Here is a 15967-nt window from a genome sequence, read left to right as displayed (position 1 = left end):
GGAAAAGAATTGTATTAAAATAAAACAGTATTTCACATAGTTTCATAATTATCAGCTGTTAATAATGTCTAATGATGTAGACGACACCGGTCCAGATTATCATTTAACAATAAGAAATAAGTCATAATATATTATTATTATTACATGATTATTATATTTCAATTAATAAATTAGAAAATTTTAAAACTTTCTTCCATATTATAGAGAAAAATTGTTAAACTATTTTTTATTAATTAAAAAATAAATCAAGAAAACTTGAAACAATAAATACGCTGAGTTTACAATTAGGGATACGTTTAAAGAAAATTTATTAATATTATTATTTTAATCAAAATTTTGTTCCAAAACAAATTATACATTTTTATAAAAGTAAGCGTTGACCATTATTTAATCCATTGGCAACAATCGAAACCAATTTGACACCGGTATTGACTAAGTGATTCTGGACAATCGGTGCCAATTTTACACTTCTTTTTCTTGGTAAAAAATAAGTATTATTAAATTTATTTTGAGATATTCCGAAAACTATAAATTAAAATAGATATTATTTAAAAAAAAAAAACATCCCTGACAAAAACAAATGAATCCGCAAAAAATCCAGCTATCAAAAGATTTCCAGGTAGTAAACAATCATCATCAAAATACAGTAGGTACATAATATACAAAAAGAGATTCTCATTTTGTTTCTTTTGGTATTTCGATGCAATCGACTTTGATTTTCTTTCAATGGCTTAAAAAACCTCCGAATATTCACATAAAATTTATAAACTATATCTATTCTATTAGTATTTTGTTTTTTGAATTATATTTCAAAATTGGAACAATGGCATTTGGTTTATTTGATTCGAATTACAAAAGGGGTAATTTTCCAGCGATTGCTCTATCATACCAATCATGGTAGCCAGACTCTGCAGCTAATAGTAGCAAATATGTTACCATAATAAGTAAAATAATATAATAGTGTCTAACCTGCATCTTTCCTGTCCTGTGTATCGTACTCGTCGTCAACGACTCTGTTTTGTGCATATTTCTGCTTATGGATTTTTCTCCAATGCTTTTCTGCAACAGTAAAATGATTTAATTAATATAACATTTTAGAGATAAAATAAAATTAATATCACCACATGTATAAATGTTGACATAATAATAAAAAAAGTATTTTTGGATAAGTCTAAAATCATTACTTATCATGAAAACTAAAAGAAGATTAAGCTTTGGGCAACTTTGTTTAGAAACTTCTATGGTAGAATTGAAACAAAGTTTATTAACTGAAATGGCATTTACGTGGTATAGCTCAATAATTCTAACCCAACGTTTTTTTATAATATTTGTACAATCTTCTTCTTATTCATTTCTTCGTGGTTGAGAAACGTGACAACCATGGAATTTTGTAATCTTTTGAGCGACCAAGACTTTCCGCCCATCTCGATCCTCTCGCAGGGCAGTTTCTTCAGTTGGTTGCTTCTCCAGGTTGTCTCCAGGTTATCCTGTCCACGCTGAACAACTCATCTAAAAAAACTGCGGAATGCATCGCAAATAATATATTCTCGAAAACCGTTCTTTTATCTCTAGTCTCTGGATGATTGACTGCTTCTTCCTGTGCTCCATCCAAGAAATACGAATCATTGAGTGCCAACACCAGATTTCGAATGTATCAATTGCCTTCCACTTCCTTAATCTCAGGAATTCTCTTCCTATTTATTATATATAATATTTTAATATTCCTATATAATAATTTTCCTTAATCGACGACTCGATAATAAACAAAAATATAGTTGAGTTATTTGTGTTAAAAGCCATCTTCACCAAGATTACTTAAGATGAATAAATAAGCTATGAATTATTCATAGCCTGAAAAAGCTTTCGACATAAATAATTTAATTAATATATTCGCTGCGTTCAATGCAACTGGTGCGTTGCCCATCAGGTGACCATTTGATATAATTAGCATGTTATTTAAATGTGGTAATTAAATATTAATTAAAAGGTACGCAGCGAATGGGCATTTTTTTTTTAATTGGAATTATTATATTTAACACATAATACATATCTCTAATTATTGACAAACTCTCTGGTATAGGTACTTCTTTGGGCTGTATGCGTACTATGTCCAATATAGACATTTCCAAAACACGTTGCATAACTTCTATTTTTTATTTGTCCTATACATAATATTGTGGGATTACTACCAAAAGTTGGTAAGTCTCGAAGTCATGTTATAGAGTAATTGCAATTTGATGTTTGACATGCCCTTTAAAAGCAGGCATGAAGTTAATTTCTTTATGCTCTATGTGCATGTTCTATAATATATTAGGTGACCTTGCACTTTTGTTTCTATCATTCATATTTATATAGACGCAGAATCCATTGTTAATTCTAAATACTTAAATTATCGACATACCAATTTTTGGCAGCAACCTTTATTAAGGGTCAGTATTTCACAATTTTCCAAAAACCTCGTTGATTAATACTGAACATAATAACATTAAGAGGCAAACGTCACAGTCTTAACTCAAAAGTGAGCAGAATCTATTTAAACTTCACTATAACTAAATAAAAATTAAAAGTTTCCAGTGCACTACGAAGAGTGATAAAAATAAGTTGCGAATCCACAACTATAACTTTGTTGTCAAACAGTGATCGTAACGACATTATTTATTAAGTTTGTTTTAATGGACTTTTGATGTTAGGGTTATATACTCATGGGTTCAACGCATGTAAGTTTTCAAATCATACAGTACCTATTAATAAAATTGCATTATAGAATGTATATAATATTTGAAGAGAAATTAAATTATAACTTCAAATAAGTTTTAAACTATTTTTAATAGCCGTAATTACAGCATTACTAGTTAAAGCTTTAGCCGGCTCTCACATCTAAACTCGCCTTGTCTGCCAGATACTCATTAGCGACAGTCACGCATAACCTCTCGAAACGTATACATATTTGGATGCGGCGACCGACGAGCCGGTATAGGAATGACTAATTCGTAGATGTGTGTATGCGTTCTGGTAGCTTCAACTCGCAGCCCGAGATGCATGCAATTTATTGTTAGCAGCACCAAATGTATTTTTTAAACTAAATAGTTGCATTCGACCAATCTTTAGAACTCCATTTGGCCACGTGTGTTTTGTGAATAACGACGACTTCACGACGAGATGAGTTTCGATGTGCGAACCGGCTTAAAGTGACCTTCAACTAACATCAAATAAATAATATTATAATGATTTAGTCAAGGCCGTCTATCGGCATGGTGCGGCACTAACTTGCGATTTCTGATGGTAGTGCTAATTATTGCTTAACTTTGAATGCAATGATATAGCATACTCGTATTTGCAGTAAATGAAGGTTTTTTAGGACATTATCGATTTTAAAATTAATAAATAGATTTATCAAGGTCAATTTTTAGATAAAAATGTAAAATAATGTTAGTATCTGCGATATACTTTTCGAGAGACATAATAGATTTAAAATAATATTTCATCAGTGGTCGTCGTTGTTTCAAGTGTGAAGATGGTGGGTTTGACGAGTTGGGATGGGGGCTGAAGGTGGCATGGAGTGTAGAGTCTCATGGGGGGGGGGGGGGTGGAGTCTCAGAAGTATAAGTTTGTTTTTTAAGTAGGCTAGCTGTATATTATACATAACTGAGAAATATATAACAGGCAAATATCTTGTTCTGAGAATTATTGTATCAGTCACTTACTAGAAATACCTGACACGTGTCTCAAAGCAATTTCAAATATTATGATCACTGTGCATATATGATGAACTACCTTGAAATTATAATAGGCATTCATATATGTGTACCGACGTATTAATATATTATATTGAGTAAACTACGTGTTAGGTACCGATTATGATATATTCTAATTAATTTCAGTACAGTGGACCTTTGAATTGAATTTACATATTATTTTAATGAAAATCGAGATTTTTTGGATTCAAATCTCATGATTGGTTCAAGATTATAAATTATTGTTAATAGGGTAATGATTCAAATGCTAACGTTTATTTAAATTCACATGTTGTATTAGACTATTCTTTAAATAATTCAAAATAACAGTTCGGAGTGAACCTTGGCTTCATTCATTCTATCTAGTTATCTGCTTTTGTCTTCAGTCAATCATTTATAGTGAATTGTCTCATTGTCTCTTAGTGGCATTCTACACGAGAAGGTACTATCGACCACGCTTTAAAAAGAACCATTAGTTTATAATTTGTCTGTTCGCACAAACATTTAACCGGTTGCGGAAAGGGGTGTTTGGAAGACGGGCAGCGGTTAGAACGCCCCTGGATGCAATATAGACCGGCTATTTTGCTGCATCAGTTCTGTATACCAGAGATAAATTATTGTTACTCCAAAAATCGTGAAATGGAGTTATTTTTATATTGTTACTTCATTACTTATCCTGCATACGTGGTAAACAGCTGTAACTCATATTACTCTTATTATAAAAGTTAAAAATTAAAAATGTCATTGTAACTCCATAACTATTAGAGTTAAACAACAGTAAGAAAACATACAATTCTTTTGATGAAACTTATAATTGAACTACAGCGGTAAACAAACAAAAAGGTTTTGATAAATAGATAAATTATTTTATCTATTTCCATTCACGAATGTCACAAATTGAATGTTCCAAAAATCACAAATTCGTCTCTCCTGTGAAGTTGTCATTTTGGATTTGACGTAGTTTACCTCTGGTATACAGAGTTATGTTGTGCCATTTTGTTATTCCTAATCAGTTACAGTGTGTTTTATATGATTAGCCGCGTTTTGACGAACATTACAGTTTGCATAATTAAGAAACAGTTGGTAGCCGGTAACCCGGATATTTTATACTTGTGTAAAATGGTTTTAATACTATAAACATTATTACGATCACGTAACGTGAGCGTGTGATCTTAAAGTAAGTTCTGGCCACGGGAAAAAAGCGTGTAATGTTGTTTTACTTTGTATAGTAATAATATATCAGATAGATGCTCATAGTACCTATCACATTTTGAGCTGAAAATGAAAAATGTCAGTTACCAAAATCAATAAAATGAATATCCATGTGAAATTTCGTTTCTTAGTAACAGAAAAAAATCATAAATGAAAAGTTGCACAATGTGGGATGAGAGGGTGCATATCAAACTTCTCGCGTAAAAACAGAAACACGATCGAATATATAAAAGGGAAAATGAGAGTATGCATACATATTCAAATATATTAAAAGCTTTAAATATGTAAGAAAAATTCAGACAGATATTTAATATATAAGATGGCCGTTGGACGAATGCGATAGTCGAGAGATACATGGTGATCAAAAGATCACCCCAAAGTACGCTGAATTGACAACATATTATTATAGTTCAAAGAAATAACGTGGTAGGAAAACAACAAGAAACTGATAAAAGTAGGCAGAGCTTGAGAAGATGATTGTTGGAAGTGGAAAAAGGTTGATTTAATGGTTTCAATATTCCAATTTCAAATAATTTTATATACACTGCTAGTTCCACGTTTGCTCACATACAGAGCATTATCTGACAGTTAGAGCCTATATTGTTATTTTTATAATACTCAAACAAATAAAATTTATGGCATATAGATATTAATAACACATTCAGTTATATACGTACCCTTTTTTCTTGACGGAATTATTATGTCTGGTAAAATTGGCGCCAAAGTAGTTGATGTCGATGGAGCTGGTATTTCTAAATTAGAAAAAATTAATATGCATTTGTAATTTTAATTTACCAATTGTTGCAAAAGTTGGTAAGTCTCGAAATTATCTTATAGAGTAATTATTGCAATTTGAAGACAATAATAATATATGCTCTCAATAATCGAAAAATGCTAATTTATTTGTACTTTATGTGCATGTTCTATTATGTCAGCTGGCCTTGATTTTTTTCTAGTATTCATATTTATATATTATGTTACGCCGAATGTGTGAAATTGACTATTACACAAAGTGGGCAAAATTTTGCCTAAAGCATGAATAATGCAAGCCCGTTGCCTTATTCATGAATTAGGCAAATATCTGCCAAGTGCGTGAAATCGGCAGTAATTTTTCTGCCTAGTTCATGCATTGGGTAAATTGGATTATGGCGCTCCGGTGGTGTTTTTTTGCAACTAAACCAAATGTGTCAAATGATAATGCATTGGTCAAAATAGATGGTCGCGCTCTGATGGTGTTTTTTGCAACTAATCAAACTAACCAAATGTGTCAAATGTCATTGATTATAATATGACGTTCATATTCATTTACTATGCCCAAAAAAATCTAGAACTATAATAAATGATAACGGAAGAATTTTATTTAAAAGTATTTTCGCGATTTGATTCGTGCTTGTGTATCAATCGTGCAATGGTCAATTATTTGTTTGTGATAGTATGATTTGATAGTTTGTTGACACTTGTTAACTAACCTCAAAATGGATATTCATTTGAATTCTGATTTACAAAACTTAACCTTACCTAATAATAATAATATTATACATGTCCAATTATAACTAATAAAACCATCCGTATTAAATTTACTTTTTCTACTGTCATGTTGACAGTTTAAGAATTCCATACACTGGCGAATTCACCCACTCGGCAGATAATTTACCTAATTCATAAATAAGGCAACGGGCTTGACTATTACATGAATTAGGCAAAATTTTGCCCATTTCATGTAATAGTCAATTTCGCATATTCGGCGTAACATATACACTCTCATAATCTGTTACTAACTTTAAATAAATAAATTACCGACATACCAACTTTTATATAAGCATATTATACTTATAATATCGAATGTCTTAGAATGTGCTCCGAACGGGAGGAGATGCTCAGGTCGGTCCTACTAGCTGTTGGGCCCATCGGGCCGTCCGACTTGGTTGCTAATAAGGTCAATTATCTTGCATTTAAAAAATTTGCGGCGTTTTACTGCGGGCGTGAAGATCTCTTAACATAATTTTTGCTGTCCGTATGATAAGCTTCATTATTTTGTTTTATATATACTAGAATCATTTTTATTTTCATAATTTCCCTGTGCTCTTCTCTCCCCGGCACTTTGCATTAGAAAATAACTTTAAAACTCAGTCAGAGCTCACTCTGAGCGTAGCAACCTTAGTCCTGGGTATCTCCTCCTAGGGCATTCTCGGCCTAAAACTTAACTAGATGCTTCACATCGCCAATGTAAGGCCACGTGATACGCCCGATTAAGGCCGGGAGTGGTGCGTGGCGGGTTTTGGTTTGGAGGGATTAACTTCAATATAATATCATTTAATTTTACACCTTTTAGCAATGTTATTTTTATTATAATCTTTTATTGTTATTATTGTGTATCTATAGGTTCTTCATGTTGAAATCAACGATGTTAATAAACTTTATCGTAGATAGGCAAGAATTTAAAGAAGAACAAAAAAAAATATATTATTTACAGTATTTTTGCTACAACAATATCGGAATACATAAATGTGGTAACAATCAAAAATTATTTTGATTTAACGTAAATAAAATACATTTTTTGGCTGTCATAATATTATGTCGTAGGTAAGTTAATTGTAATAAGTAGATATTATAATCCTCACCGTCAAGTCTGATAACTCCATCCGTTTCCCCAAGTGAATTCCTAGCAACACACTTGTAAGATCCAAAGTCCCTCGAAGACACGCTCCGAATCTTCAGCATCATGTAACGGTTGTAGCCGCTGTCCATCGAAACCGCCTCGTACTTGTCACCTGTAGGTTCCATTTCTACGATGAAAATCATGCATTTACTTGGAAGACCGGGGTACCTCAGTATGGTCTATGTATTGGCAAACATGTAATAATTAAAATATTATATAATAACTAGAAAAACCCTTGCCACCTGTCAACATTCTTGTAGATGCGTTCGATTTATTCAATGTATTCAATGCGTAGACAGAGAGTGTGCGCTGTGCTGTTCATACATTTGACAGACACATAGAGAGAGAGCGTGTGTTTCTGTATGTGTGTGATGTACTGTGTTGCGCTGCGTTACGGGCATATACATATAAAGAAATATATAATGTAATAGCCCTTGTATACTTGCATGAATTTACTGGCACTAAGAGTGTAAAAATTAAACTATCGCGATAATAATTGTTTTTACATGTACAAGTGCTGATTGTCTCGCCAATGTCAGTCTTTAAGAATAAGCGAGATGCGATGTTGTCATTTTATGGTACTATTTAATGGATCGTAAACATCGGTTAACCTCAAAATGAGTCTCTGCGCGGTGTAGTTCGTTTTTTGCAGGCAGGTTTGCCACTATCGTTATACTGCGCAGGCGCAGATCGAAAATAATTCAACTGTCAATAAAAATTCAGAAGCTTCCGAACGTTTTTATTCATGAATGCAATCTTGCAACTTGCATGACAATACGTGTTGATATGTGCATTTTCTTGTTATGGCCGCGATAGTACGTACTGTCAGCAATAAGTCCAAGCACGTGTTAATGGGATATAAGACACACCCTTGACAAGAGACGCGTTGTTGTCATTTTATGGTGCTATTTGACAGGTTGTGAAAATTGGTAAACATCAAAATGCTATGTGCGGTGTAGTCCAATTTTTTTCCGGCAGATTTGTCAATATCGTTTTACTGCGCAGGCGCAGATTTCACACAATTTTTTGAAGCATGCATGCAATCTTGCATCTTGTACGATAATAAGTGTTTACACTTCCATTTTCTTGTTAAGGCTGCGATAATACGTACTGTTAGCAGTAAATTCATGCATGTGTAAGCAGCGTATAATGTTATATGAGAATATTATAACTGAGCAGTTAAAACCACCGAAGTGACAATTTTCCTAAAAGTTTTTTTTATAATTTATTTTGCTTATAGACTACAAATTAAAATATAATTACTTTTAGAAACTATTGATAGGTATACAATATATCAAAAATATTAAGAAGATCATTATACCTCCAATGCACAGAAGCATTATACGAGTATCTTAGATATTAAAAACTCTCAACGATAAAAAACATTTGAATATATGTTAATTTACTTTTTTAAAATTTCAATTTTGTCACATCAGAGGTTTTAACAGGTCAATCATAATACTCGTAATATATAAATATGTATTATTTCATTGAACTTATATAAATTTAACTTAAGAATTGAATGCAGAGTTGTGTATATTAAACTGCCATTTAAATAATATTATTACGAAATACGTCACATGTTCTCTTCCACTTAGGCGTTCTAATAAGTTTAATATAATACGAGTATGTTTTTCTCACTGAACTTAGGTTGCCGAAATTGGGCTCTGCATCGCGCTCTAAGTAATTTAATAAACAAAAATCCGCAAAAAAATCTATCGCGTAATTTATTTTTTCTTTGTCCGGCTATTATTTATATCTGTCATATTATAGAATTTGACAATAACACTCGTATTTATTATTTAATATTATATTATGTGACAAATTTAATATTGAATAACACTAAGTCATATGAAGCAATTTAATAACAATGTATTTTAGACTTTAAGGGCTTACTTCGGATGTATCGCTTTTGTACCACTCAAAAAGCGTATTTTATTATCTAAAAATTAATTAAATGGGCTCTCCGTAGAAGCACTCAAACAAATTGACTCAGAAAATACCTTTTTCATTTTTACTCATGTCATAAAACTCCAAGTTTATTATATGAAATTTATTTTTCCGAATCACGTTCATAACTCGTATTTATTTCCAGCAGTGTTTTCATAAGACGATTTTTTGTTTTTTTATGATCTCCATTTCACAGTGACAGTTTTTGTTTACTTTACAAAATTTACTCATGATGCATGCATTTTAAAGAAAAACTATTTTTGACTCTAGCGAGATATTATATAGAAATACAGCATCATATCAAAATGGACCAATGAAATTTACCCGGTCAAATCTTTAGTTTTCTTAATCTTTGTTTATGAAGTTGAGACTTTGACCACAAAGTAAAAAATATGGACGGTGTGGGGCAAGATATATAGTGATCGGCCACCGTCCAGTAATGGGCAACTCAACAATCAAATACAAAACAAATATTATATTTGAAAACCATCGTTATTGTCTTTCACTGGATATTATCTCTAATTGAACATAATTTGAAAATACTTTTGAAAATAAAATAAAATAATTACAAGGTAAAAAGAACTTTTTATATTCCACGTTTTTAAATTTTCTGTTGAATCATATAAACTTGACAATTATATGTATTAATAAATATTATAGAATACTGAAATGTCATTTTGACATTTCACATTGATTTCCATAGTAACGCACGTATAAATTAATAATTTAGTTGCTAGGCACACTCTTAGCATCCAATAATAGTGAGTAGTAAAATATTACTTTTAACGATTTTTTTCCGAAACATACAAAACAGAATTAACTGAAAATGAATTCAATTCTGCTTAAAGATTACCAAAAGTATTCAAAAAATGCATTGTCGTCGTGTTCTAATATATTTTAAAAATTTCAAATGTCTAGCTAGTCGGGAAGTTAGTTAAAAATCTTGAACAAACAAGAAAAAATCTGTACGGGACAAACAAGAATACGAGCTAATAAAAACATGGTGAAATAGAAAATAAAAATAATGAAAATAATTTGAAATACTACTGAAAATACTATCGGGTGACGTATTTTTTTCAAAAAAGATTTTTTCTATTGGTTATATATTTGTTTTTGATCAATAAAAGAATGTTACGATGAAAAATACGCTTGTCCTTCTTTCTGATAACTGCTCACGGTTTATGTACTGACGCTCATTCAATATTGGTGTATTTGAAGGTTGCAACAGTCACCATTGCACGTCTATTTTATGTGGTCAATTTTCGTAGGACACTCACACATTCAAAACCCTGCGTCAAAATGAAGTGTATTGGATCTATCCGAATTCTATTTATTAATCTGTTCTGTGTTCTTTAGCTATTGATGGCGATAACATCAATTAATGATTATGTGTAACATGCGTGTACTTTGATCTCAGTGCGTCTGTATAAATAAATGTATTTTCAATCTCCAAAAACTATAAATATGATATGGTGATGTTTAACGTAAATCCAATAAGATATTATTATATGAAATAAAATCATATATAAATTGGGGCTTGCAAAGAAATGGTACCAATAATGGTTTTTTAAATAGCCTTTATTTCGTTTGTATCGAGCATTACGTTTGGCTTATTATTCTGGCTTACAAAATCGTTATTTTTCATTGTTTGTCTATGAAATAAAATGAATTTCAGACTTTCATTTTTTTTACTTTTTTTCTGTTTCCTTATGCATTACATTAAGTATTATTTTAAGTTATTTCTTATTTATTTAATTTGGGGCAACATATCGGGATCTACAGGTTATAGGTTGGATGTAAAATACTTGGTCATCTAATCAAATAGGTCCTAGGATGATAATCCTTTAAAAATGAATGCTCCCAAACAATAATCATCCCTGTGTAATTGAATAAAAAATGACACGAATATTAAAAAAACCTTTATAAAGAAAATCTAATTGGCACAACAATTAACGATATTTAATAATTTTTAATTATTTACTTTTTTTATTCAACAAATAATTCACAAGTTTTAAGAATGTAACATTCTAATTATTGAACATACATAATTTATGAAAACACTTCTGAGAAAATATATTAAAACCAATAGAAAAAATCATTTGAAAAAAGTACAATACAAAATACAAAAGCCGATAGCCAATAGTAGCTCAATTTAGAAAACGCTTCAGAGAGTATTCTGCCCTTCTAAGGAAGAAGGCAGTCACTCGCAAAATTTGTGAAATTAAGTTATGAATGCCATCCGTTAGGTAATTTTGAAAGCTATATATTCTGTTCACTTTAAAATCAGAAGTATCACTAAAATTCCGTTAAAGTCCGTAGTGAAAAAATGGACATCTGCTAAAATAATACAAATTTCTTAGCAAAAATCCAGTAATTGCACCTATTTATTGCAGTTACTGGTTGTTTATTATTACTTTATTTGTATTTTAACATCCTACTAATAAAAATTATCACAGTTTTTATTAATTCACAGCACTAAAGTTGGAAAAAAAACTACATAATGCCATTTATTTCGAAAGTGTGAGAGTCAGTTACTGCCTTCTTCCTTAGAAGGGCAGTATTATAAGAGCCATTAGTCAAAATTTGTCGTAATTAAGTATGGTACCTTTAGCATAGTAGTCTATGTGCATAGGCGCGAAGCCGAGGGATTTTTTCTTTGGGTTTTAATATATTTTCTCAGAAGTGTTTTCAAAAATTATGTATCCTATTTGATATTTAATAAAATTGAACAATAATATGTTTTAAAGTGATTCTGATAAAATAAAGCCCTGTTGAAAGGTTAGTGCCTAATCCCATTTGTTTTATAACTTCCAAGTAAAATGTCATGATTATGTACAATTTTAGTATTAAGCAATAAATAATTATTGAAGTTGTCTCTTAAACCTTCCAATAAATCTTTTTCATGCTTTGTAAAATATTCCATAATATTTTAATTATTTTATATACAATGTATAATATGTACGAAAAATTTTACTTATAAACATATCACTTTAAAATTATGTTTTTGAAATTTAAACTACGCAGAAGATTTTTGCATATTTCAGGCTTCAAAATTTTGAAAATGTAAAATTATACTTAAGTATATGAATGAGCTTTTTTATATAATATAATTCACTAATATAATTCAAAGAGAAGTGGATGGTTATGGAATAGCGACCTAATAAATTATGAAAGGCATGTTTCAATGGCTGAGTCATGCAAAATACCGAACACATTTGTAGAAATAAGAATTTATGGTTCCACTAAATATTGATTAGAGTTAGGGAGAATTTAGTGAATTCAGGCAGTGTGACCTTTCTGCAAGTAGGCCGTTTTGGTTTTAGATTCAGTTCAAGTTTAAACGTCAAATAAATATTCATTTACCTCATACATGTTTGATATTGTATTCGCTTATTTCAAAGTGGCGTCCAAGGGCGTTTACCGGAATTGAATAATGTGAAATATAATCTTAAAGGAGATTTTTCTGGGAATAGGCTAATATTTTTACAACATTTTACAGGAGTTCAAAACAAAATCAGACAAAGCCTCATATCAGGTCCATATTGTTATGTGGGATATAATGGTTTATCAAAAAAGGTGATAGGAAACTGGACATATCATTTTACATAAGCCCACCAAATCAATCTGCTCCGTATCACACTCGATCTTAATCGAGTGTATCACGAAACTATACGTTTAGCATCAGTAGTTTTTTTACGCTTGTTAATTTCTTAGAAGTTACCTAAGACTGAGGTCACCACGTACTTAAATGTGGCCTGAATGTTGTGTAAAGGTCTTCAGGATGTGAAGGTGGCAGTACCACATTTACGAGTTAGAGTAAATTATGCAATAGGATTGTTGTAAGTCAGTTGGTGAAGTGAAGTATATTAGTGGAAAAATTGGATGTGAAGCAGAAATATGAAGACGTACACAAATTGAAAAAAAAATGCGATTACATGTTTTACCACAATATGGAAGCATTAAATAAAATCTATTTCCAAGGAAATGATGCTTGTGCAATCATAAGTGTTCTTCATATTTTTTTTACTGTGTAATCATGTATCATAAGGGCAAAAAAGTGGACGAAGGTCTTTTAAAATATGTTGTATTGACGTAGAATGCTTCGTATATCTTGGACAGAGTACGAGACAAATCGATGAATATAGAGAGACTTCAATATAAAAGGACGGCTATCGACAAGATTATGTCTGAGACGCATTTTGCTGTTATTTAACATATTATTCGTCGAGGATCGGATAACATAGAGAAACTGGTGGTTTTCGGTAATTTCCAAGGTAAGCAAAGCAGAGAAAGAGCCTCGGTGTGCCCAAGTGAAGGAGTTTACTGAGTGTAGTTTTCACCCCGCAGTCAAGAGGGTAGAGAGTCTTGATTGCTCAAGGAATTACTGAGTTTTAGAGTGGGTACAATCCTCAGTCATGAATTAATGCCAATTAATGCCAAATGGAGAGAGAAAGTGAATTTAAGAAAAGAAACCGTAATAAAATCGATTTTGTAGTTTGTGCGCACTAGAAGAAATTGCATCTGAGCATATTCAAAGTAAAATAATTGTTCCACTATACAACGACAAACTGTTTCTTTGAGGAATGAAGATATCTAACCTTGACAGAGACTTTTTAATAAACCGGAAGCTCAATGAAGGGTTGAAAGGCCTAGATCATAGAAATATCGGAGTATGTACAAAGAAAAATAGTATCCCTGAAGATAAGGCGGTGGAGGTAGCTTGCTGTAGACTAAGGGGAGTGAAAATGTTTCATAAAGACTGGCAAAATACACATTGGGTTGTAGTGCCGGTGATGGCAGCGTATTTTTAAAGTACGTATTGCAGTGGCAAAGGGTGACTTTTAGAAAGAGGTAGGCTGTGGGAGTAACCATGCTTGTCAGATATATTTGCGGGAAATAAGAAGATAACCCAATGTTACTACTGATGAATAGGTACGCTAAAACGAAGAAATTTCAAAAGCTTAATTGGTTTGTTATAATTAGTTCATAAAAATAAGCAATTAGTTTGAATTACTTATGTATTTTCCTAAGCATTTATAAACGTAACATACGCTCAAAATATATTACCTATCATCTATGAAAATATCCGTTGTTGTATATATATTATGTTCCATAACAATTTATAATTTAACCCGTAAAACTAGACATTTTAAAATACTTCTATATTTAAAACACAGACTTAGGTAGGTACAATATCAGATATCTAAATTGTCTAATGAGTGAACTAATAAATAAATAAAAATCACGAGATGAATTATTTTATATTTTTATCAACGATCAATACATATTTATGTGATTGAATCCCATAGAAATTATTTTTTAAATTATCTTCTTATTAATTATTTTGAATAAATGTGCTCTCGCGACATAAGCGCTAACTAAACAGCTTGTACATTTGTATGCGGGACGCCAGATATTTTGAAATAATGAGAAAAAACTTCATATTGAAAAACCCGTCGATTCACGCGAAAATAATCCTATAGGTACAATATGTGAAGCGAAACGCGGTGTGTTCTATTTTTTTAAACTTTCGAGAGATGCCATAGATGGTGTTTATTGAAATATGGGAAAAGATCGTAAAATTATGACAATCATACGATAGATGTCTTTGGGCATATTGAATATATTATTATTTGTGATTATATAAATACGTCAACATGAAAATAAAAATTATTTCTCTTAAGAAGGTAGGCTTTAAATAATCGCCTAGTATGGAGTCTTCGCCACTGACGTATTCTATATGTCTCTTAAATCTTAAAATTAAAGCAAATTCCGATTATTAAAATGGTATCCACTTCTTAATGGTATTTAAAACATATCCAATAGTTTTATTATTAGGAATTATTCACAAGAATACCAGAGTTAATGAACTCACTTGGCTAAAAAATAATTAAAATGAAAGTAAAAAGAATTAGGTATGCGATAATCACCTGACAGAATCATGTCTCCTCTTTCTGTGGTCCAGTAGTTGATGGAAGCGGGATAAGCTTCTGTATGGCATTCCAAAGCTACGTCCTGACCCAGAAATGCTCCCTCCAGCTGGTTTGGAATTGACAGCATTGGTGGAACTAATGAATTAAAAAAATAAGTTGATATTAATAAATATTTCGCTTATGTACAACTATAATATTATATTGATAGTATAAATTTTATTCCACAGTACATATTATTTTATTAAACAATAGCGTTAAAGAAAACAAAAGGAAGAAAAATACTTACATTGGACCATCAGCATAACTCTCTTACTGATGGAAGGTGGTACTCCATTAGATGCGATGCAGAGATATGCTCCCATGTGGAGACGAGAAACCTTCGGGATGGATAGAACCTCTCCATCAACAACATTAACTGTTAAAAAAATGAATAATATCAGCCAATAATAATATTATAGTATGTTTAACTCAATATGGTG

The 15967-nt window shown here is 31.3% G+C and overlaps 1 protein-coding gene across 1 annotated transcript in view; it reads right to left on the bottom strand.

The window, feature by feature from the left end:
• Window positions 1-964: 964 nt before the first annotated feature.
• Window positions 965-15967, bottom strand: part of LOC147073146 (lachesin-like) — a 54371-nt gene continuing 39368 nt past the window's right edge. The window contains exons 6-10 of the mRNA XM_085945611.1: window positions 15775-15903; window positions 15486-15623; window positions 7568-7732; window positions 5624-5698; window positions 965-1059 (exon numbers count right to left, since the gene is read on the bottom strand). Coding sequence (XP_085801737.1) covers window positions 965-1059; window positions 5624-5698; window positions 7568-7732; window positions 15486-15623; window positions 15775-15903 — 602 coding nt within the window. The remainder of the gene's footprint in view (window positions 1060-5623; window positions 5699-7567; window positions 7733-15485; window positions 15624-15774; window positions 15904-15967) is intronic.

Source organism: Rhyacophila brunnea, unplaced genomic scaffold, assembly GCF_057557595.1.
Source record: "Rhyacophila brunnea isolate RB1 unplaced genomic scaffold, BYU_Rbru_1.0 scaffold_18, whole genome shotgun sequence".
In the NCBI taxonomy this organism is placed as follows: domain Eukaryota; kingdom Metazoa; phylum Arthropoda; class Insecta; order Trichoptera; family Rhyacophilidae; genus Rhyacophila; species Rhyacophila brunnea.
The sequence above is the reverse complement of the archived record's forward strand: the minus strand, read 5'-3'. Positions and strand labels throughout refer to the sequence as shown.